Source organism: Bufo bufo, chromosome 6 (genome assembly GCF_905171765.1).
Source record: "Bufo bufo chromosome 6, aBufBuf1.1, whole genome shotgun sequence".
NCBI classification, from domain to species: Eukaryota; Metazoa; Chordata; class Amphibia; order Anura; family Bufonidae; genus Bufo; species Bufo bufo.
The window spans coordinates 61,954,876-61,980,975 of NC_053394.1; the positions used below are offsets into that span (position 1 = coordinate 61,954,876).

At 39.8% G+C, this 26,100-nt stretch overlaps 1 protein-coding gene and 1 long non-coding RNA gene across 2 annotated transcripts; one reads left to right on the forward strand and one right to left on the reverse strand.

Annotated features, from left to right (window-relative positions):
- On the reverse strand, positions 1 to 14,688 carry LOC121004352. The gene is made up of 2 exons (XR_005779695.1): positions 14,650 to 14,688; positions 1 to 153 (listed from the first exon to the last, which is right to left on the reverse strand). It is a non-coding gene; the product is annotated as an uncharacterized LOC121004352 (long non-coding RNA).
- HHEX (hematopoietically expressed homeobox) lies at positions 7,807 to 25,657 on the forward strand. The gene is made up of 4 exons (XM_040436537.1): positions 7,807 to 8,296; positions 19,888 to 20,066; positions 21,755 to 21,805; positions 24,578 to 25,657. The coding sequence occupies exons 1-4, from the start codon at positions 7,930 to 7,932 to the stop codon at positions 24,809 to 24,811; spliced, it is 831 nt and encodes a 276-aa protein (XP_040292471.1). The 5' UTR covers positions 7,807 to 7,929; the 3' UTR covers positions 24,812 to 25,657.
- Positions 25,658 to 26,100: the final 443 nt, after the last annotated feature.

Here is a 26,100-nt window from a genome sequence, read left to right on the forward strand (position 1 = left end):
TGCAAAATGCATTGCACTCACGTGGAAAAAACTAAAGAACGCAACGCAATCACATACAAAACTCACCCAACTCGCAGGCAAAATTTCACGATTTTCCTGCGACGCATCCGCATTCTATCCGGCCCTCACACGCGACGCCTGTGTGAAAGAGGCCTTAAGCCTCTTTCACACAAACGTGTCTGGATAAGGTCCGGATGCGTTGCGGCAAACCCAATCACATGATCTTTTACCATGGTGATCGATCATGTGACGGACCATGTGATGATCGCAGTGACCTCATCAAAGGTCCTTTTCCTCACAGATGAAGACAGAAGAGATGCCGGCTGCGCGAACAAGTGGATTAAGGTGAGTTAAATTATTTTTTATTTTTTTTAACCCCTCCAGCCCTATTGTACTATGTATTCAGAATGCTATTATTTTCCCTTATAACCATGTTATAAGGGAAAATAATAATGATCGTGTCCCCATCCCGATCGTCTCCTAGCAACCGTGCGTGAAAATCGCACTGCATCCGCACTTGCTTGCAGATGCTTGCGATTTTCCCGCAGCCCCATTCACTTCTATGGGGCCTGCGTTGCGTGAAAAACGCACAAAATAGAGCTTGCTGCGATTTTCACGCAACGCACAAGTGATGCGTGAAAATCACCGCTTGTGTGCACAGCCCATAGAAATGAATGAGTCCGGATTCAGTGCGGGTGCAATTCGTTTACTTCACGCATTGCACCCGCACGGAAAACTCGCCCGTGTGAAAGGGGCCTTAGGCCTCTTTCACATGAGCGTGATGGATTGGCTCCGGATGCGTTCAGTGAAACTCGCACCATTTCGCAAGCAAGTTCAGTCAGTTTTGTCTGCGATTGCGTTCACGCGCGTGATAAAAAACTGAAGTTTTACAAACAACATCTCTTAGCAACCATCAGTGAAAAACGTATTGCTTGCGGATGCAATGCGTTTTTCACTGAAGCCCCATTCACTTCTATGGGGCCAGGGCTGCGTGAAAAACACAGAATATAGAATATGTTGTTCACACAATGCAGAAGTGATGCGTTAAAAAAAAAAGCACGTGTACACAGACCCATTGAAATGAATGGGTCCGGATTCAGTGCGGGTGCTATGCGTTCACGTCACGCATTGCGCCCGCGCGGAAAACTCGCTCGTGTGAAAGGGGCCTTAGATGATCACACAATATCCGACCCTTTCTTGCTTTTAACAAGACCAGTTGTGTCTATGGCTGGGTTTACTCGCTAAGCTTCATAAACATGAGGTTGTACTTGACCAGCTTTTAGGGACATGAAGGGGCTTACTTCGCCTGGATGACTGTGAGCACACGTGACCCCCCCGCCCCCCAGCCCCCAATGAAACGAGTTCCTTGAAGCATGAAATGAATGGATGTTTATTGTTGTGTAAAAAGGCGGACAATAAAACGCTCACACCTCTTTAATGGATCCCCACTTTCAATCCACCATGTCGGCAGGATAAAAAATAATTTCGAATAGCCATAAAATGCATCTAATTCACTCTATAAAAAATGTCACAGAGGGGAGAAAAAAACAAGACCTTTTAACAATTTCCTTTGTTGCACTTCTTTACAATAGGAAGTGCAAATCAGTTTTTGTCCTACAAAAAAAACTCCATTTAATTCCCCAAAAATAATTAAAATTTCATGAATTTTACTGGCTCCAGTATCCAGCAGAGTGAAAATATTGGAACTCCCTGGCCCTCTATATAAAAAGGGCACAACTGCTGCACTTTATTAGATGTGACTCTCTGAACACACCAAAAAATCATACCGAGGAACGTGGAGAAATCCAAGGCCCAGCCTGGCTGTAAACATAATACAATTAACTATAAAACCGGCCCCAGCAATATTAAAACAATATTCCGTGGAATAACTGTGACATGGCAGTTTATGGGATTCCAGATAGAGAGAAGTGAGCGCTGGGGTCTCACAAGCCCCTAGAAAGCAGGTGTTACCCAGGACTGCAAAATTAAACGCTTCATTCTGCTTGTTGAACGGATTATGCAGCAGAGCTGGAATGTAACAACTGCGCTATTAAAACCATTACAACCTCAGAAAGCCGTGCAAGTTCATCACATGGCTCTGCGTACTGGAGGAGAGCCGGGGCTCCAACATGGAGGAGACTAATTCTATCAGTCTGCACAATACACATAATCATTCACAGGCAGTATTGTGTCCGCTTAGGAAAAGATGTACAAATAAATATTTATATATTCTTGTTCCTGTGTCTTCTTTCTTTCTTTTTCTTTTCTTCCTTCCTTCCTTTCTTTCCTAGTATCCTAGAATTATATAAATTCCCAAAAATATACATTTATTCCTTCCTTGCTTCTTCCTTTCCTACATTTCATTTTCTCTCCTTTCCTTCTATTCTTTCTATTATGAAATTGTATCATAAGTATCCTGGAATTATATAAATTCCCCAAAAAAATATATGTATACCTTTCTTCCTTCCATGAAGTTGCACCTTTAAAGGGATTATCCAACCCATATAATGCCCCCCAAAATGCCTGGGCACCGCACACAGGTTATACTTACCCCAGTCCCCAGCACCCGTGTCGCTTCTGATGCCCGCACAGCCGCCGCCGCATTTCCCTGTCGGGTAGATCAAAACATCTGACGATTGGGGGGGTAAGGGCGGTGGACAGCCAATAGCAGGCCGCGACGGGGACGAGCCTCCCTAGCATCATGGGTGACGCTAGGGAGGCTCGTCCCAGTAGCGTCTTGCTATTGGCTGAAAACCAAGCAAACCGCCACCTCCCCTCCCCCGTCGCCAGATCACGATCTTCAGGCTTTCCTCTCTGTGTGTAGGGAGAGATCTGTCAATCACATGGAGGTAAGAAATGGCCAGAGGAAGAGAAGGCGCTCATAGGGTGAGTATGTAGAGGCAAGACAGTGTCCTCTAAATTAAGGTGAGTAAATTCTGCTCACCTGTTTGGGTTTGCGCCGGATAGGGTGCAACTACAATGAAGGCACACTGGGGACAACAGCAAGTAACTGGTTGGTGCCGCCAACTGTGTCCGAGACAACACCTTAGGCGGGGGCCAAGCCGCCGTTCAGGTGGACACTGGAACTAGTAATAGGGCTCCTCTGGACTTCAGTGGTCTAGTGAGCGTGTGGACACAAGGCGCATATCACAACCGGATGTTTAGGTACAATCAGATTTATTGTAGGACAACGCGTTTCGGGGCTCAAAGGACCGCTTTTTTAAGTCTGTACAAAACACATAAGTAGTAAAAGGTACAGATATCAGTAATATATATATATATATATATATATATAACAAGTATAAGTGATGTATTAAAACCAGTGATCGGTATATCATAATAAAAAGACCGCTAAATATTTGTGTAGATAATTAATTGATTTAATAAATAATTGGTTAAATGAAGGGTAGATAAATAAACGGATAAATAACAGGATAAATGACAGAAATAGCCTTTTGTTACATAAAAAGGGAGATGGTTTCCCACTCAAATGCATAAATAATTAAATAAATAAATGAATAAATAATCAAATAAATAAATTAGTGACTTCATGATAGCACACTACGTCACTCTTTGTTGACATAGATTGTACATTAATCCAGTGATTTTGCTGGATGCGACAGGGATCATCAAAAACGCTTCCGTTACTGATAATACAACCGTCTGCATCCACTGTGAACGGATCCGTTTGTATTATCTGTAACATAGCCAAGATGGATCCGTCATGAACTCTATTGAAAGTCAATGGAGGACGGATCCGTTTTCTATTGTGTCAAATTGTGTCAAAGAAAACGGATCCGTCCCCATTGACTTGCATTGTGGGTCTTGCTGGATCCGTTTCGCTCCGCATCCCAAGACGGAAAGAAAGCTGCGGTTTGCTCTCCGATATCGGAACGCAACCAAACGGAACGGAATGCATTTTGGAGCATTCTGTTCAAAATGGGGACAAAGCTGAATTTTAGCGGTATTAAGATCTTCTGCCGGATCTCAATACTGTAAAACTTAAACGCTAGTGTGACAGCAGTCTTACTTGTTTGTGGCAGTGGGCATTGTTTTTGAATATAGGCGATTGCGTTTTTCATGCCCCGGCATTCTCTTTATGTACGTGGCACGCCCTCCGTTTTGATAGGTGTCTTGATGCCACCAGTTTTATAGTGTATAAATTAGCCGTCTGCAACATTTGGTAGATATTTTTGTAACTCGCCACTTTTAGAAGCGGATTGAAAAGTAGGTCAGGGTTTCTTATTAGAACACCTTTAAGTCTCATTTATGATGTGCAACATTTAAAAAGTTGCATCTCCACATCAGGCCACCCCCTGGTGCACTCTTACAGACACAGCCATACGCCGCATTTCACTTCTGCCAAATATATTATTGCTGTGCGCCATTTCATAAATTTGGCGCAACCTCACAAAGCAAAGAGGAAAGAAAACTGCAACCACAAATGAAAAATTCCCATCCCCCCCCCTTCCAAGTGTCCAGTGTCTGAGGTAATGTGTTGCTGACTTCACACATTCTAGAAGATGAAAGGTGTGTATTACTCAGCATGGTGCAGAGATGATGACAGGACATTAGCACACTCAGATAATTCATTAACAATTAATTACCATGAGTAGTCTGCAGGTAGAAGGCTGTCTGTAGCAATGTGCTAACAGGAGCCTGATGGGACCGCCATCCACTGCATTGTCATCTACTAGGGAGGATGAATGTCACCAACACCAGGGGGTTAAATGTGTATCCTGTACATCCAGCCCTGGAATCAATCAGTGATATCAAGGAGTTACTAGATAACACTAACTGCCCATTATGTAACCTCATGTGGGGTTAATCCACAAACAAGTGCATTTAAAGGGAACCTGTCATCAACTTTATGCTGATCTCACTGAGGACATCATAAAATAGTGACAGAAATGCTGATCTCAGCGGTGTGTCACTCATCAGCTAAAAGTAAGTGGTTGCTGAGAACCAGGATCATTAATCATTGCAGCCCAGGCCTAGAAAAGAGTCAAATCCACCTGAGAAGAGTCCTGGTTATTCCTAATCTCCTGCTCTCCCGTCCATCTGCTGATGATTGGCAGTTCTCTCCTAGAGAGAAAGGGAGAAAACTAGGTAGAAGACGGTCAGTCATCAGCAGGTGGGCGGGAGAGCGGGAATTCAGGAATAACCAGGACTCTTCTCAGGTGGCCGTGACTCTTTTCCAGGCCCAGTCTGCAAGGATTGTGATGTTGGTTCTCGGCAACCACTTACTTTTAACTTATAAATGACAGAGCGCTGAAATCAACTCTCCTGTCTCTACTTTATACTGCCGTTAGAATGGGCAGCATAACTTTGATGACAAGTTCCCTTTAACTTAATGAATCTATCTACCTAATATCTATCTATTTATTTATTTATTTATCTATCTATCTAATATCAACCTACCTCCCTATCTAATATCTACCTATCTATTATCTATCTATGCAAAATCTATCTATCAATCTATCTAATATCAATCTCTATATCTCATATCTATCCATACAGTGAAATATAATAGAATAAACAATGTATCATAAGCAATAAAATAAATTACTATACCTTATTCCTGAATAATGGCCCTGATGATCTGGTTGACTTTTTGGTTCTGTCCAAAGACACACACACATAACCTAAAAGATTTCAGTTTGTTTTTCAATTGAGTTGTACAGTTTATAGGTCACATTAAAGGTGGGAAAAGTTCTGAAATGATTTATCTTTGTCTCATTTTTTTACATCACAGAAACCTGACATTTTAACCGGGGTGTGTAGACTTTTTATATCTACTGTATATCATATATCTATATATACACACACACATACATATAAATCATATATATATATATATATATACACACACACATACATATTTAAATTCCCAAATGTTATAATAATCACGTTTACAGTGTGAGGTATAAATGTAAATACAATTTCCAATGAAAAGCTATAAAATGCAGAAAACTATTTCTATTGGGTTTTATCTGTGTGAGGCTTTCGTTGGTTGCAGGACTACAAGTCCAAGCATGCCCTGTGAATAGAGTATATTAAAGCTGTAAATGGAATTCATTAAAACAGTGCAATGTTATAATTGGCACATCTGAATGTTTTTTTAACCATGAAAAATTAGCGAAAAATTTTGTTTCTGGTACATTAGGCGATTTCCCGTTTATTGTATCAGGTCCGTGTAACTGGTTCCATCACTTGGGTAGAGGGCTCTGTAACTTACATGATGGGAGTGATACCTGCCGGGCTGAGCCATGGCTCTGTGCGCTCACAGCAAATATTGCTTTAAAATCTGCAGACAATGCACATAGTGATGGTATTTGTATCTACTGTACTGATAGTATATACACTGTATCTCACTGTACATACAGAGCATGGTGTCATGTACTCATTGTATCTACTGTAGTGATAGCATATACATCGTATCTGTAGTAATAATTGTCTATACATTGTATCTCAGAGGTAATATATAGATTATATATCTGTGGTAATATATAGATTATAACATATACATTATATCTCACTGATAATAAATACATGGTATCTCTGTAGTAATAATTGTATATACATTGTATCTCAGTGGGAATAATAGTCGGTACTTTGTATGTCAGTAGTAATTACAATATATACACTGACCCTCAGTAGCAGTAATAGTATTTACAGGGTATCTCACTGGGAATAATTGTATATACATTATTACACTGGCGATAATAATATATTTACTGTATCTCAGTGGTTATATAGCATCTACAATGTACTTTGCCTCAGTTGTAGTGTACAAAATGTATCTCAGTGATACTATATAAGATATAGTATATACAGTACATTATATCTCAGGGGTAGTATATACACTGTATATCAGGGGTAGTATATACATTATATATCAGTGATAGTATATACATTATATATCAGTGGTAGTATATATATATATTATATATCTGGGGTAGTATATACATTATATATCAGTGGTAGTATATACATTATATATCAGTGATAGTATATACATTATATATCAGGGGTAGTATATACATTATATATCAGGGGTAGTATATACATTATATATCAGTGGTAGTATATACATTATATATCAGTGATAGTATATATATTATATATCAGGGGTAGTATATATATATATTATATATCTGGGGTAGTATATACACTGTATATCAGGGGTAGTATATACATTGTATATCAGGGGTAGTATATATATTATATATCAGGGGTAGTATATACATTATATATCAGTGGTAGTATATACATTATATATCAGTGGTAGTATATATATATATTATATATCAGTGGTAGTATATACATTATATATCAGGGGTAGTATATACACTGTATATCAGGGGTAGTATATACATTATATATCTCAGTGATAGTATATACATTATATATCAGGGGTAGTATATATATATTATATATCAGGGGTAGTATATACATTATATATCAGGGGTAGTATATATATATTATATATCAGGGGTAGCATATACATTATATATCAGGGGTAGTATATACATTATATATCTCAGTGGTGTTATATACATTATACATCTCAGTATGTCCTGTAGATTATAGTCTGTAGCCTGGATCTCCCTGGATGATGAGTGTCAGCTCTGGGGCCGACAGCAGTGCAGCCTTCCCTCCTGCCTGTGATTGGACCCCCATGGACTTCACTTACAAGGTGGGTATTACCAGGGCTGGGCGTCCTTCCTTCCCTCCTCCAATGAGAAGGCGGCAGGGACAGGGCAGGAAGTGCCCAGGAGCCGCCCCCTGCCAATAGAAAGCCATGGAGGCTGCTGTGGGGCTGGTACATGTCACATTCAGTCTGGCCTGAAGGGAAGGCAGAATATCTGTGGATTACACCTGACCTCGGGGACTGTGCCAGGAGAGGGGACAGTGAGGACCCCAGACATGCAGTACCAGCAGCACCCTAGCTCCGCTGGCATGGGTCTGAGTATGCCCCTGTATGCGCCCACCCCCCTGCAGCCTGTGCACCCAACGCCCTTCTACATCGATGACATCCTGGGAAGGAATGGAGCTTCTACTGGGACCCCAGCTCTGCCCACCCCGACCCTGCCATCTCCTAACTCTTCATTCACCAGCCTGGTGGCCACATACCGGACCCCAGTCTACGAGCCCACCCCCATCCACCCAGCCTTTGCCCACCCTGCAGCACTGGCAGCCTCCTATGGAACTGGCACCTTCCCAAACCATCTGTACCCATTCTCCAGACCCATGAGCGAGTACACCCATGCCCTCATCAGACACGACTCTCTGGGTAAGTACCAGCTGCATGTAAGTGGCTGCTGTAAACTATTGCTCTCTCTCTCTCTCTCTCCCACACCAGTTACAAGTATTAGCTATACTGGTTACTAGTGGGGGCAAGTGGCTGTCACCTCTGCCCATCTTCCCCGGTGATTTGTGATACAATGTCGCACACCAGTGATATAGGATACAATGTCGCACTGACTTGCACACCAGTGGTATAGGATACAATGTCGCACAGGTGATTTGTGATACAATGTCGCACACCAGTGGTATAGGATACAATGTCGCACTGACTCGCACACCAGTGATATAGGATACAATGTCGCAGGCAGCCGCCGTCTCCTCTGTGATAATCGCACTGTGTGCACTGCTCTGATTTCTGGTTCTGGCTGATTTGATGTTCTTTTGAAGTCAAAGTAACCGCAGGATTCACGGCAATCAGAGGCGGCAAATAAAACCGATCTGATCCGTGAGGGAGGAAAGACCCCATACACTAAGAACAGCCGACGGCCGAGCAATCGTGACCGATAATGGTTGGGTTTATGGTAAAATTCATTGTATGGGTCGGGATAAAACTGTTCTATGTTGATTGTCGTTAATGGGTCTGAATATCGGATGCTTTTTTATTACATTACAATAATTATCGTGGCATCTGTGGCCCCTCTATAGCTTTCTATGTAGGATCTATCATTTATCCATCACTCATCTAGTCGTCAATCTATTTATATATTATTATATTAATTATTATCTATTATTTATCTATATACAATGTATTATGTATCGATCTTTCATCTATCATCAAGTTATTTATATATTATCTGTGTAAACATTGTCTGTCGTTTATTTATCGTTTAATTCTACGATCTGTTCTCTTCTAATATTCATCTATCATCTAATATCTTCCATCTATCTGTCTGTCAAACATTTATCTATCTGTCCATCAATTCATCGATCTTTCATGTATTATCCATCAGTTTCATTTTTCTTTTTTGTCTATTAATATATTATCTATCCATCAAGTTATTAATATATTATCTTTGTATAAATTCTATGTATTATTTCTTTATCGTTAATCTAACAATCTGATCTCTTCTAATATCCATATTCATCTATTATCTAATATTATCTATCTATCTATTATCTAATATTATCTATCTATCTATCTATCTCATATATATCTATCTATTATCTAATATTATCTATCTATCTATCTATTATCTATCTATCTATCTATCTATCTATCTATCTCATATCTATCTTTCTATTTATCCGTCTATAAATCTATCTATCCATGTCTATCTTGCCACAGATGATTCTCCTGCCGATCTGATTGGTCGGATCTCTCACCATCCATTTGATGCGGTTCCTCTGGGGCTGGTCCTCATACTAATCTTAGCTTTAGGAGAGAATGTCACATGTATTGCCTGGTTGTAACGATTTAGATCATGTCGCTCGTCCGATTTGCTTTCGACCTCTTATTGTCAGAGGAGCCGGGCAGTTTCCAGGCGTCTGTGGCCCGGGTGGGGGGCAGTGTGGCCGGGTGGGGGGCAGTGTGGCCGTGTGGGGGGCAGTGTGGCCCGGGAGGGGGCAGTGTGGCCGGGTGGGGGGCAGTGTGGCCGGGAGGGGGCAGTGTGGCCCGGGAGGGGGCAGTGTGGCCGGGTGGGGGCAGTGTGGTCGGGAGGGGGCAGTGTGGCCCGGGTGGGGGGCAGTGTGGCCGGGTGGGGGGCAGTGTGGCCCGGGTGGGGGGCAGTGTGGCCGGGTGGGGGCAGTGTGGTCGGGAGGGGGCAGTGTGGCCCGGGTGGGGGGCAGTGTGGCCGGGAGGGGGCAGTGTGGCCCGGGTGGGGGGCAGTGTGGCCGGGTGGGGGGCAGTGTGGCCCCCTCCTCCCTGCAGGAAGCCTTGAGCCCTGGATAGCAGTAAATCTGGCCGGGGAGCTGTTAAGTGCTTTCCTGCCGCCTCTTCCTCGGAATTGTGCGCCCTGGTGATTATTTTATCGACATCCTCAATACAGACACATTCAGGAAACACTCGGCCTCTGATAACCAGGATCCGTTTTTCTGATATTGTTCATTTCCTCTGTGGGATGAGACTCTGCAGGGGCCAAACAACCGCCGCTTCCTATTTTTCTAAGCAGAACATTAACTGACGAAGGCAGAGCATTGCACAAGCCAGAGGGCAGCACAGGGGTAGACTGCAGAGCATTGCACAAGCCAGAGGGCAGCACAGGGGTAGACTGCAGAGCATTGCACAAGCCAGAGGGCAGCACAGGGGTAGAATGCAGAGCATTGCACAAGCCAGAGGGCAGCACAGGGGTAGACTGCAGAGCATTGCACAAGCCAGAGGGCAGCACAGGGGTAGACTGCAGAGCATTGCACAAGCCAGAGGGCAGCACAGGGGTAGAATGCAGAGCATTGCACAAGCCAGAGGGCAGCACAGGGGTAGACTGCAGAGCATTGCACAAGCCAGAGGGCAGCATAGGGGTAGACTGCACCTGACCAGGGGCCACATAGTGCAGGCAAGAGTAACCCCCTAGACAGAGTATAATACCAATATACTGAACACTGCCATATAGTGCATGCAGAGGTTATCCTATAGACAGAGTATTACACCACAATACTGTACACTGCCATATAGTGCATGCAGAGGTTATCCTATAGACAGAGTATTACACCACAATACTGTACACTGCCATATAGTGCATGCAGGGGTTATCCTATAGACAGAGTATTACACCACAATACTGTACACTGCCATATAGTGCATGCAGGGGTTATCCTATAGACAGAGTATTACACCACAATACTGTACACTGCCATATAGTGCATGCAGGGGTTATCCTATAGACAGAGTATTACACCACAATACTGTACACTGCCATATAGTGCATGCAGAGGTTATCCTATAGACAGAGTATTACACCACAATACTGTACACTGCCATATAGTGCATGCAGAGGTTATCCTATAGACAGAGTATTACACCACAATACTGAACACTGCCATATAGTGCATGCAGGGGTTATCCTATAGACAGAGTATTACATCACAATACTGTACACTGCCATATAGTGCATGCAGAGGTTATCCTATAGACAGAGTATTACACCACAATATTGTACACTGCCATATAGTGCATGCAGGGGTTATCCTATAGACAGAGTATTACACCACAATACTGTACACTGCCATATAGTCCATGCAGAGGTTATCCTATAGACAGAGTATTACACCACAATACTGTACACTGCCATATAGTGCATGCAGAGGTTATCCTATAGACAGAGTATTACACCACAATACTGTACACTGCCATATAGTTCATGCAGGGGTTATCCTATAGACAGAGTATTACACCACAATACTGTACACTGCCATATAGTGCATGCAGAGGTTATCCTATAGACAGAGTATTACACCACAATACTGAACACTGCCATATAGTGCATGCAGGGGTTATCCTATAGACAGAGTATTACACCACAATACTGTACACTGCCATATAGTGCATGCAGAGGTTATCCTATAGACAGAGTATTACACCACAATACTGTACACTGCCATATAGTTCATGCAGAGGTTATCCTATAGACAGAGTATTACACCACAATACTGTACACTGCCATATAGTGCATGCAGAGGTTATCCTATAGACAGAGTATTACACCACAGTACTGAACACTGCCATATAGTGCATGCAGGGGTTATCCTATAGACAGAGTATTACACCACAATACTGTACACTGCCATATAGTGCATGCAGGGGTTATCCTATAGACAGAGTATTACACCACAATACTGAACCATGCTACATACTGTTGGCTAACACTGTATATAAGTCATTAGGTGTCGGTGTAAATATGTATTCTGGAATGATTAAGACAATTGCGGTTTGTTATGTGACATGAAAGCAATGTCACATATTTATGGCTGTTCTGAAGACTCCGTGTCAGGTGAAGAAATGTCTGGTCACTGCAGAACTGAGGAGCCTAAAGATACAGACCACCAGAGAGGAAACACAGGCAGGAAGTGTGGACAGACCCCTGACAATAACTGACCCCCAGCAAGCAGACAGCCACAACCACCAGAGCGCCCCCTACCTAGTGAAAGAAGCAGGACTTCTAATCTTACTATATAGTGTATACAGGGCCACGTCAGTACTAGTAGCATCATTAATTGCAAAGCAAAGATTGTCTATCTATCTATCTATCTATCTATCTATCTATCTATCTATCTATCTATCTATCTAATATCTATCTAGTATCTATCTATCTCATATCTATCTATCTATCTATCTCATATCAAATCAAATCAGTTTTATTGGCAGGACTAAATACATTTTAGCATTGCCAAAGCAAGTGGGAAATAATTGGGTAGGGTTGGGGAATGGGGACACATCCAGGGTGGGGATAAAGGAGTCCATGGTCTATCAGGCTCCTCTCAGTCTATGGCAGTAATATATTGTGTTGCTGTGGCCGCTGTGTTCTCCTCTTCCCCCAGCAGTATGGAGAGTCTCTCCTCCTCCTCCATGGAGATGAAGTCTGGGCAGAGATCAGACAGTCTCCTGAAGTGAGTCTCCCTCACTGCTGAGTATTTGGGGCACCGCAGCAGGAAATGAGACTCATCCTCCACGGCCTCCTGGTCGCACTGTTAGCACAGTCTGCTCTCCCTGGGCTTGTACCTCTGTCGGTGACGCCCGGATTCAATGAGCAGGCTGTGGGCGCTCAGTCTGTACCGTCTCACGATCTGTCAGTCTCTTGGATTGGGGAGTTTCTCCAGATATGGGGCCAGTTTGTCCTTCCTCTGCAGGCTCTGGTATACTGTCAGCTTCTGGGATGTTCGTATGTCGTTCCTCCAGACGCTAATATACTCTTCTTTGTACTTTGTAGATAGATAGATAGATAGATAGATAGGAGACAGATATCTATCTATCTATCTATCTATCTCATATCTATCTATCTATCTATCTATCTATCTCATATCTATCTATCTATCTATCTATCTATCTATCTATCTATCTCATATCTATCTATCTATCTATCTATCTATCTATCTATCTATCTAAGTCCCAAATATGTAAACTGCACAACATCGAAAATATCCACGGCACCAACTTCAGTAAAATTTTTTAGATTTATTCACCAGTAGCAACGTTTCGGTTCACATACTTGAGAAAGGTTCCAGTATGTGAACCGAAACATGGCTACTGGTGGATATTTTCGATTATCTATCTATCTATCTATCTATCTATCTATCTCATATCTATACATTTTCTGTCATTTCAATATTCTATCTCTCTCTCTCTCTCTCTCTCCCATTATCTATCTATCTCATGTCTATCAAATCAAATAAGCTTTATTGGCAGAACTTAATACATTTTAGCATTGCCAAAGCAAGTGGGAAATAATTGGGTAGGGTTGGGGGGTGCGGACATGTCCAGGGTGGGGATAAAGGAGTCCATGGTATATCAGGCTCCTCTCAGTCTATGGCAGGCAGTAATATATTGTGCTGCTGTGGCCGCTGTGTTCTCCTCTTCCCCCAGCAGTATGGAGAGTCTCTCTTCTATCTATCTATCTATCTATCTATCTATCTATCTATCTATCTATCTATCTATCTATATGTATCTATCTATCTATCTATCTATCTATCTATATGTATCTATCTATCTATCTATCTATCTATCTATCTCTATGTATCTATCTATCTATCTATCTATCTCTATGTATCTATCTATCTATCTGTATCTATGTATCTATCTATCTATGTATCTATCTATCTATCTATCTATCTATCTATCTATCTATCTCATATCTATCTCATATCTATCTATCTATCTATCTATCTATCTATCTATCCATCTCATATCTATCTCATATCTATCTATCTATCTATCTATCTATCTATCTATCTATCTATCTATCTATCTATCTATCTATCTATCACACTGGTCTATTTTGCTGACCATATGATAACATCTGATCTTTGTAAATTATTCTGTGTTGAATTTCTAATTGGTTTGTCCTGTGATGTCCAGTTTTCCCCATTGCTGGTATTGGATGACATGAGACTAGTATCTAAAGGCTGAATGGGAGATTAGCCATGAATGGTCCTCAAATCTCACCCAAGGTTATATAGGCAAAGAGATGGAACTAATAAATAATGTCGATCTCTTTCATGAGTCCGGTAGATAAAGCCGGAGGTGATGGACTTGTGCAGTATCATTACTTCAGTAGATAGTTAATCTTGTGGAAGAAGCCGAGAGGCACGACTACCAATAAACCAAAGTAGTAGAAGCAAAGATATAAGTCTTAGTCCGTGTTAATCGTCTATAAGAACATCATTGTGCCAACGAAAACCAAGGATAAGGACATTGAAGGGGTTGTCTAGTTAAAAAGGTTGTTTCACTTCAGCACATGGCATTTATCATGTAGATGCAGTTAATACAAGGCAGTTACTAATGTATTGTGATTGTCCATATTGCCTCCTTTGCTGGCTGGATCCATTTTCCATCACATTATACACTGCTCGTTTCCTGAGGTGATGACCACCGCTACAGCACAGATACAAGGTGGCCGTGATGGCAGCCGCTGCGCATGTGTGCTTCCATGGTCCTGGCCACCAGAGAGGCCGTTGCTTTTTTCTATAAAGTGCAAGCACGACCACCGCTGCTGGATTACAGGGTGGTCGTAACCTCTGGATACGACCCATGTATAATGTGATTGAAAGTGTATTAACTTTGTCTACATCAGGGAAGCTCAACCTGCGGCCCTCCAGCTGTTGTAAAACTACGACTCCCATCATGCACTGCTGTAGGCTGATAGCTGTAGGCTGTCCAGGCATTTTGGGAGTTGTAGTTTTGCAACAGCTGGAGGGCCGCAGGTTGGGCATCCTTGGCCAACATGATACATGCCGTTTGATGAGCAACCCCTTTAAGACCATGAATAACAGTATCAAGGCAAGGTGACAACCCTGACCAGAGCTATCCAACAAAATCCAGAGAAAATGTGTGTTAAACAGTTATTTAACCCATTCTACCCCGGGCCAGATTTCACCTTCCTGCCCAGGCCATTTTTCGCAAATCTGACATGTGTCACTTTATGTGGTAATAACTTTGGATTACTTTAATTTATCCAAGCCATTCAGAGATTGGTTTCTCGTGACACATTGTACTTCATGATAGTCATAAATATGAGTCAATATATTTCACCTTTATTTATGAAAAAATCCCAAATTTACCAAACATTTTGAAAAATTAGCAATTTTCATAATTTCTATTTCTCTGCTTTTAAAACAGAAAGTGATACCTCATAAAATATTCATTACTTAACATTCCCCATATGTCTACTTTATGTTGGCATCATTTTGTAAATGTCATTTTATTTTTTTAGGACGTTACAAGGCTTAGAATGTTAGAAGCAATTCTTAAAATTTTTAAGAAAATTTCCAAAACCCACTTTTTGAGGACCAGTTCAGGTCTGAAGTCACTTTGTGGGGCTTACGTAGTGCAAATCCCCCCATAAATGACCCCATTGTAGAAACTACACCCCTCAAGTTACTAAAAACAGATTTTACAAACTTTGTTAACCCTTTTGGTGTTCCACAAGAATTAAAGGAAACTGGATATTACATTTCTAAATTTCACTTTTTTTTCATTTTCCATTTTAATCAATTTTTTTCTTTAACACATCAAGGGTTAACAGCCAAACAAAACTCAATATTTATTACTCTGATTCTGAGGTTTACAGAAACACCCCACATGTGGTCAAAAACTGATGTAAGGGCACACGGCAAGGCACAGAAGAAAAGGAGCGCAATATGGTTTTTGGAAGGCAGATTTTGCTGGACTGGTTTTTAGACACCATGTCCCATTTGAAGCCCCTTAGGCTCCATTCACACGTCCGCAAATGGGTCCGCATTCGTTCAGCAATTTTGCGGAACGGGTGCGGACCTATTCATTTTCTATGGGGACGGAAAGGATGCGGACAGCACACAGTGTGCTGTCAGCATCCGCATTTGCGGAGCGCGGCCCCGATCTTCAGGTCCGCAGCTCCGCAAAAGATAGAACATGTCCTATTCTTGTCCGCAGCTTGCGGACAAGAATAGGCATTTCTATAGGGGTGCCGGGCGGGTGTGTTGCGGATCCGCAATTTGCGGGTCCGCAACACACCACGGACGTGTGAATGGAGCCTTACAGTAGAAACTCCCAAAAAATGGCCCCCATTTTGGAAACTAGGGGATAAGGTGCTAGTTTTATTGGTACTATTTTGGGGTACATATGATTTTTAATCGCTCTATATTACGTTTGTCGTGAGGCAAGGTAACCAAAAAATGGCTGTTTTGGCACTGTTTTTTATTTTTTACAACCATCATCTGACAGATCACATGCTATTTTTATAGAGCAGGTTGTTACGGACGCAATGATATCAAATATGTCTACTTTTTTTGTTTGTTTCAGTTTTACACCATAAAGCATTTTTGAAAAAAAAATTATATTTTTGTGTCTCCATTTTCTGAACGCCTTATTTTTTATTTTTTTTTAAACATATTTTTATTCAAAATGTATCATCTTTACATGTCATTATCTCAGCATGTCACATATGTATGCATATGATACATCACTTTTTGTTTTTATAAGTATATCAGAAGACAAATGAATAAAATAATATCAAATGACACAACTCCCCCCTCCCTCCCTATCCCCCCCTCCCCACTCTCCAGGATGTCTATTCCTACAATCCCCTCCCATTCCATAATTTCAAGCATTATTTTTAGGCTATAACCCTCAATTATCTACCCTCAAAGCTGACAATCTCCCAGTTAGCACTGCATTCGAGTACCATTCTGTATATCTGAAGGAAGTCATCAGCTCATTAATATCTCCCCGCGGAATATGTTTTTCAATAAATGTTTGCCATTTGTGAAAGAAATTTTTGGTCTTCTTCTCTTTTTGGTGTTCCGTGTCTAATTTATCCATGTACATAAATTGAGACATCTGAGAAATTAGCTCTTTAACTTGAGGTGTGTTGGGCTTCAACCAGTTATTTAGAAGACCACGGAGAGATTATTTTTTTCTTTTTCTGCTGATCATCTTGTGCAGGGGCTCGTTTTTTGCAGGAAGAGTTTGAGTTTTTATTGGTACCATTTTTGGGTGCATATGATTTTTTGATCATTCATTATTACACTTTATGGGGCAAAGTGACCAAAAAATGTGTTGTTTTGGCACAGTTTCTATTTATTATTTTACAGCATTCACCTGAGGGGTTAGGTCATGTGACATTTTTATAGAGCAGATCGTTACGGACATGGCAATACCTAATATGTATACTTTTTCTTATTTATTTAAGTTTAACACAATAATAGCATTTTTTAAACAAAAAAAAATATGTTTTAGTGTCTCCATAGTCTGAGAGCCATAGCTTTTTTATTTTTTGACCAATTGTCTTAGGTAGGGTTTAATTTTTTTGCGGGATGAGATGATGGTTTCATTGGTACTATTTTGGGGGGCATATGCCTTTCTGATCGCTTGGTGTTGCACTTTATGTGATGTTAGGTGACAAAAAATGGCTTTTTTGGCATTGTTTTTATTTTTATTTTTTACGGTGTTCACCTGAGGAGTTAGGTAATGTGATATATTTAGAGAGCAGGATGTTATGGACGTGGCAATACCTAATATGTAAACTTTCACTTTAACACAATAATAGCAGTTTTGAAGCAAAAAAAAACATATTTTAGTGTCTCCATTGTCTGAGAGACATTTTTTTTTTTTTATCAATTGTCTTAGGTAGGATCTCATTTTTAGCGGGATGAGGTGATGGTTTTATTGGTACTATTTTGGAAGGCATCTGCCTTTTTGATTGCTTGGTTTTGCACTTTTTGTGATGTAAGGTGACAAAAATTGCTTTTTTTGACATAGTTTTATATATTTTTTATATTGTTTATCGGACGGGCTGGATCATGTGATATATTTATAGATCCGGTCGTTACGGTGATACCTAATATGTGTGTTTTTTCCTTTTTTTTTTCTATTTCCTATTATAAAATCAGGGGAAAAGGGTGTTTTTTTCTTTTTTTACTTGAGACTTAATTTTTTTTTATTAAAAACACATATTTTTTGCTTTTTTTTAAACTTTATTTCTGTCCCACTCTGGGACTTAAATTTTGAGGGTCTGATCCTCCCCTCTGCAATGCATTACAATACATCTGTCATACACTAACAGGTTGCCTAGGAGACGGGCCAGAGGCTGGATCTCCTCGATCCCCGTAGAAGGCAGGTGCTGATGCTGTGCAAGGCATTGGGCAGCCTCTGCATGGCATCGGGCTGCCTTGTCACCCATAGGGTCCCCTCCACAGCAGCGCAGGGATCCGATGGGCTCCCTCACCCGCCACATGCACTCTCAATGCCGCAGTCAGCGCTGACCATGGCATAGAAGGGGTTAATCCGCCGGCATCATCTTTTACAGCGATGCCGGCGGATACAGCAGGGGCCCAGCTATGAGGGACTGCCAGGCCCCTGCAGTGATCACCAAGACGTAATAGTACGTCAAAATGCGGCAAGTCACTTGCCGCCATGACGCACTATTACGTTATATGTCGGGAAGGGGTTAAAGAACTGTTGATCTTTAGGTTCATTTACAAACTATTTGTTTGTATGACACTACACCAATATTATGTCTTATTATTAGTGTTGGGCGAATCGAGCTTCAGAGTCTCCGTACAGCATTAAAATGTACTGTCTCCGCAGAGGCAAAATTTGTTTAGCAAGTCGCGCAAGACTTCGGAGAATGAATTCAGTAATCACGTCTGCGTCTTTAAAAACATTTTACTATAGCAATGCACGGTCGGGTTTGGTAACAAGGTAACAGCCGGTACCAAACCCAAGTTTGGATTGATATATTAAAATGTTTTTAAAGACACAGAAGTGATTACCGAATTCATTCTCCGAAGTCTTGTGCGACTTCAGCCAAAACGAATTTTGCCTACACGGACGCAATAACTTTTAATGCTGTACGGAGACAGCATTAAAACCAAAGTGATTGAACGAATTGACTTGGGATCTCTGATCCGAAGCCTGATTCGCTCTACACTAGTTATTGTGTTCTTCACAAAGATTGGTATCACCTCCAATTAAACGAAACAATATGTAAAAAATAGACATTTCGTATTTGTAAAATATCCATCAATCTATCTCATATCTACCTATATATCTGTCTATAATATATATCTATCTGTCTAATATCTATCTGTCTATCTAATATCTATCTATCTACCTATATCTATCTATATATCTAATATCTATCTGTCTATCTAATATCTATCTATCTACCTATATCTATCTATATATCTAATATCTATCTGTCTATCTATCTTAGTCTATCTATTGTAATCCCTCAGAGGACAAGGTCTTCTCTCCTTCTGTACCAGTTTGTAATGGTCTTGTTCATGCTTATTGCAATAGTTTTATATTATGTATCCTCTCATATGTACAGCGCCATGAAATGAATTCCATTTTAATACAAAATAATAATAATAATCTATCTATCTATCTCACCATTTATAATATACTTGCCTCTGTCTGTAATTAACCCTTACTTCTTATATATTTTGCAGGGAAGCCACTTCTTTGGAGCCCATTTATACAAAGACCACTTCACAAAAGGAAAGGGGGGCAAGTGCGGTTCTCAAATGATCAGACAATAGAGCTGGAGAAAAAGTTTGAAACACAGAAATATTTGTCTCCTCCAGAAAGGAAAAGACTGGCCAAGATGCTGCAGCTCAGTGAGAGACAGGTGAGTGCTCCCTGTTATATCCCATATACAGTCCTCGTCAGATAGAATGCTGCACAATATCTGTGGTACTGAGTAGTGATACAAATAAAAAGATATAAAATACAAAAAAATATCCATGTGATATCTGCAAACCTACTGATAATTATCATCTTCCTATAATAGTAAATGATATTATCATGATTATCATATTTATTGTTAAAATAATAAAACTATGTTAATTTTTATATCAGTTATAATTGATAATTGTTAATAAGTTTTTGTCAATCTGCTAAAGAAATAGTGATGATATAATCCAATAGTATAAATGTTACTATTAGTACTAATAACTATGATAAAATATTAATAGTAATAATACTAAGAAATAATAACTATGATATTATAATAATAATAGTAATAATACTAAGAAATAATAACTATGATATAATAATGAAATATTTATGATTCTAAAAATAGTATAAATATCATGAAATAATTACTGTAACACTACTTATACTAATTACCATTAGATTATATCATGTAACAAATAATATATAAGAACAAAATTCTAGTAATAATAATGACTATGATGTAACACTAATACTTACAATTATACTACTAACTATAATAATATTAATTGGTATAATTTTACTGCTACTTTTAATACTAATAACTATGTAATAATTGGTAATTTTTTTTATTTTACTCACAAAGAGCTGAGATATTTGGTAGTACTTTACAGATATTATATTATATATATTATTATGGAGCTCACAATCTAAGTTTCCTATTAATATATCTTTGGAGTGTGGCAGGAAACCCAACAAACAAAAGGAAGAACATACAAACTCCACACAGATGTTGTCCTTGGTCAGATTCAAACCCAGGACCCCAGTGCTGCAAGGCACCAGTGCTAACCACTGAGCCACCGTGCTGCCCATTAATAAGCAATAACTTATAAATAATAATGATAATACAGACTATAATATGATACCACCATCGCTTCTACTATCCATGAGCTAATAAAGATATAATACTATTTCTACTAAAAACTATGACATGAAAATACTAATATGAAATAATGTTAATAAATGATAACTAAGAAATAAATAAATAATAACTAGAATAATGGGGACTATGACATCGTATTACCATTGCTGTTTCTAATATTAGGCACCTTGACCTAAAGAAAATGTAACTAACATCTATGAAATAATAATAAGAAGAAGAATAGATATGAAATAATACTAGTCTACCACTGCTACTACTAAAACTAATTGGGAATAACTGGAAACAATTATACTGCTGCCACTACTACTTTTAACTAAAATATTACTATGATATACTACTACCAATAGTACTGATAAGTATGAAATAATATATTTTTTTAACTATGACATCATCACAGTTATGATATAATGCTATGAGTAATTCTATAACTATGACATCATCATCACAGTTATGATATAATGCTATGAGTAATTCTATAACTATGACATCATCATCACAGTTATGATATAATGCTATGAGTAATTCTATAACTATGACATCGTCACAGCTATACTATACTGCTGCTATTATTTCTTCTATAACTATGACATCATCACAGCTATACTATACTGCTCCCATTAATACTATAGTATTATAGCTGTGACAGTAAGCTTCATGCCGTCTTCCTCTGTGGTGACACAATGTTATCTTCTCCTCTGCAGGTGAAAACTTGGTTTCAGAACAGAAGAGCCAAATGGAGGCGTCTGAAGCAGGTAAATAATAGTGTTTCTAAGGAGGGAATCATTTGAATGCAGCTATCTTCTAATTTGATCATGGCCATTTAGATGTTGTGTGCCCAAGTCATTTGTGTGGATGTGTAAACTCTTCAGGTTGATTAGTAAGGTAAATAGCTGTCTTGCTGCAGGTAGGTACAGGGGGCACTCAGGCAGTCATAATGTTAAAAGCCTGTAATTAGGAGCAGGGAGATAGCTCAGGGTATGATGCCCCTGCTGCAGCTATTACACTGCCACTAATTGTTATGTAAACCACCGTCATCCCATTACCACTCAGCACAGATTAATCCTGTTAATTACTGGGCTGCATTCACACACTGTTTTGACTAGCAACCCTGAATAGAAATGTATGTGGACTGTGCTAACTGCCTGTCTAGACCTGGGGAGGAGGAACAATAATCCCCAGCATGCCCGGATGACCACACATTTGGTTATGATAATAGCATATCTATTATCTATCTATCTATCTATCTATCTATCTATCTGTCTAATATCTATACATTTTCTGTCATTTCTTTTTTTATTCTATTTATCTATCTATCTCATATCTATCTATCTATCTATCTATCTATCTATCTATTTATTTATCTAATATCTATTATATCTATCTATCTAATATCTATCTATCTACTGTATCTATCTATCTATCTATCTAATATCTATTATATCTATCTATCTAATATCTATCTATCTACTGTATCTATCTATCTATCTATCTCATATCTATCTATCTATCTATCTATCTCATATCTATACATTTTCTGTCATTTCAATATTCTATCTATCTATCTATCTATCTATCTATCTATCTATCTATCTATCTATCTATCCAACCAACCACTAAAATGATTTGCATTAAATGAAAATAATGTCCATAAAATATAGCATTAGATATAAAACCGCCAAAGCCTGTCCTGGTGACACCAGTAGGTGTAGTTGACAATGTTCACATATTATCCTTTCAATCTGAGTCTAAAAAAAAGTTAAATTTTATTTTATTTTAAACCAAATAAGTCTAAAACCTGTTGTATAATCCAAGTAGTAGTCACTGTCATTATTTACTCCTTGGAAAGTCATTTTATTGTTAATGTTATGGGCTGATATGACTTGTTGCAACACTGTACAAAACCATGAATGACCTCCATTGCATGTGATCATTCACCTGTACGTCGGTGTCTCAATCCTTATGTAGTAGATAGTAAAATGCTGCATGCTACGTTTTTCAGTCCGGCGCTTTCAGTCTAGAGAAGCTGGACCTGTGCACTGAAGTGCAGTACACATATATCAGTTGTATCGTAGTCCATCCATTCCAGTTATTACTTTAGTTGCCCTCCTCTGAACCCTCTCCGGCTCTGCTATGTCTGCCTTGTTCACAGGAGCCCATAACTGTACACAGTACTCCATGTGTGGTCTGACCAGTGATTTTTAAAGTGGCAGGACTATGTTCTCATCACGGGCATCTATGCCCCTTTTGAGGCACTCCATGATCTTACTAGCCTTGGCGGAGGCTGCCTGACACTGAGTGGTACAGTTACGTTTCCTGTGTCCTTTTCCATGTCAGTGTAACTCAGTGTTTTACCATTTGTATGCGTAGGTGGATAGTAAAGAGTCTTACTAAATATATAGTGACCCGGATCAAGCGAGGATAATGTCCCTGTAAATTATTAGTTTTCATTTATTTCACTTATTTCTTAATGAAATATAAAACAAGCAATAAACTATGCACGTCAACATTAATAAATTTGGCAGAAATGTAGTGAAATATATTAGAATAAATAATCCAGAGGCACATGATCTAGTGACCCTATACTGCTGGTGGTGATGTGGTTTAGACCCTAGTACTAAGATCTAGTATCGCTATGTCATCCCTGGTGCCACTAGTGTGCAGTCGTTTCCAGAAATGTCAAAAGCTTGGAAGTCACAAGTAGGGATGAGTTACCGTCTGTTTTAGAAGTTCGCGTTCGGGTTCTGGTTACTGTTGAATTGCGTTATGGATCTCGTGACCAAGCATTCCGTCATAATGCAAGTCTATGGCCAGCATAACGGATACGTCCGGTTTCCGTTATTCTGGCCATAGACTTGTATTATGAGGTTATGCAATCCGTCCTTGAGTTGTGTTATGGTCCATGGTATGGAGATCTATAACGCAATTCTGTGGTAACCCGAACCCGAACGCAGACTTCTAAAACAGAATTTTGCTCATCCCTAGTCACAAGCAGGGTGCCCAAGAGTCATATGTGGATCCTGAGCCACTGGTTGGGGAGCATTGCTGTATTAAATCTGTATATCGGCCAAGCATAGGGTGCTATTACATAGGGATGTGCTGTCGATGATTGGGCATCATTCATCCTGATGAACGTTGCCCAGCAGTCAACATTTGCTCATTCATCGGCTGATTGGAGGTGATCTATGAATTTTTTGTCTTCACTCTGGACATTGAGGATCTGTAGATAATACAAAAATAAAGCATGTATAGTATAATTGCCTCAGCGTGCCACCAATCTCCCCATACATAGCGTTGCTGCTCTCACATGTGGCCCTCAGCATTAAGGACTGACGGCAACCTGTGCTTCCCCTATAATTACCCGGGTGCCTCAATGGCTCTGATCTTTACGACGTGATGAATGATTATGATACAAATATGGGCGCTGCTTGCCTGTAATACCACAACAGCGCTGGTACAGGGCTTGCATGGTTTCAGATTGTAGAAGTTGCCGTTTATTAAAATGCTAACTGAAATTTCTATTTTAGGAGAACCCCCAGGGAAATAAGAAAGAAGAAACCGAAAGTCTAGAAAATGACTGCGAGGAGGGTCAGGAAAACTGTTTAAGCCTCGAGCAGAAAACTAAAGACTCTTCTCTGGATGGTTCTCAGTGTTCACCCTCCCCAAATTCCCAGGAGAACATGGACACGGACATCTCAGATGATTCTGATGAAGAGGTGGACATCGAAGGGGACAAAGGGTTCTACAAGTGTCCCCATTGATACATGTCCCAATGGGAAGACCTTATTCAGCTTGCACTTTAACAGAAGCTGGACTCTGTAGGCCCAAGTCTTACCATAGCGTGAGAACGAGGGGTTGGTGCCATAGACAGTGCCTTAGCTGCAGTGTATATACTGATTTTCCATGTTATGGACACTGTTCCTTGACAGATTGTGCCTTTAACTTAATTTTATATATTTGTATTATATATGATCTGTAAATATCTATCAAGTGCCTACACATAGATCCTGTGCACGTGGCCACATTATAACTACCCATAGAAGTGTCTGAGATCCTACAGCACCTCTATACGTCTCAGATGTTACATGGAAGCACCATGTGGCGGTAGAAATGGTGCCTATGACTCACAGGGGCCTTAGAGAAATATATGTAGTATAGACGCTGGTTCATCTCTAGTGAGAAACCTACAATCATGTAGCCGGGTATATACTGACTGATAGAAGTAAGGTAAGGGGTATGCTCTGGCTTCCTAAGTGCTGATAAACTACACGGCCCAGCATGCCCCCATGGACACTGCGGCAACCGCTAGCCTTCCCTGATACGTTTTATATACTGGTATAACTTTTTATGAAACGTTTTACAAAGCCATCGATGTCACGGCGGTTGTGATTCTAATCCAAGGACGGAGCCAAGACGTTTACTGCTGTTTTCTATTGTATATAATGTATGTAATTTATATATATGTTTTGTAAATTTTAAGAGACTGCATACCTCATATTGTTTATATGACTTGTACATATATTTTTTTTCTAAAACATTAAGATTATATTTAATTTTTTGGGTGGATGAATTTGTGGAATAAAAGAAAGTGAAATTGAATAGTAAAACATGCTACTGTTTTTTGTTGTGTACAGTAAGAGTTTTTAAGGTGGGGGTGGGGAATTAGTTGCTCAATTTTTTTTATATAGGGCACTAAAATTACAGAGCTATTATAGACATTTTTAAAATTATTTTTATTTAAATTTTATATAATAAGGGACTTTCTATTAAATTTTGTCCCCCCCCCCCAAAACAAAAAAAACCCCCTGCTTTATGTTTGGTGAATTTTTTTTATATATACGTTTTATTTACTCAAAACCTGAGAAATTGATCCTAAAATAGAAGGCAATTTTCTTTTTACAATGTACTTCTCTGTTTGGTTATCTACTCCTGGTTTTTGCAACACAGATACGGGTGGATTCACGTCACGTTTTGGACATTCGTTTAACGTATACAAAAAACTTTTATGTTAAACGAATGCCTCAGACTGATGCAATTCAGTGGTATCTGT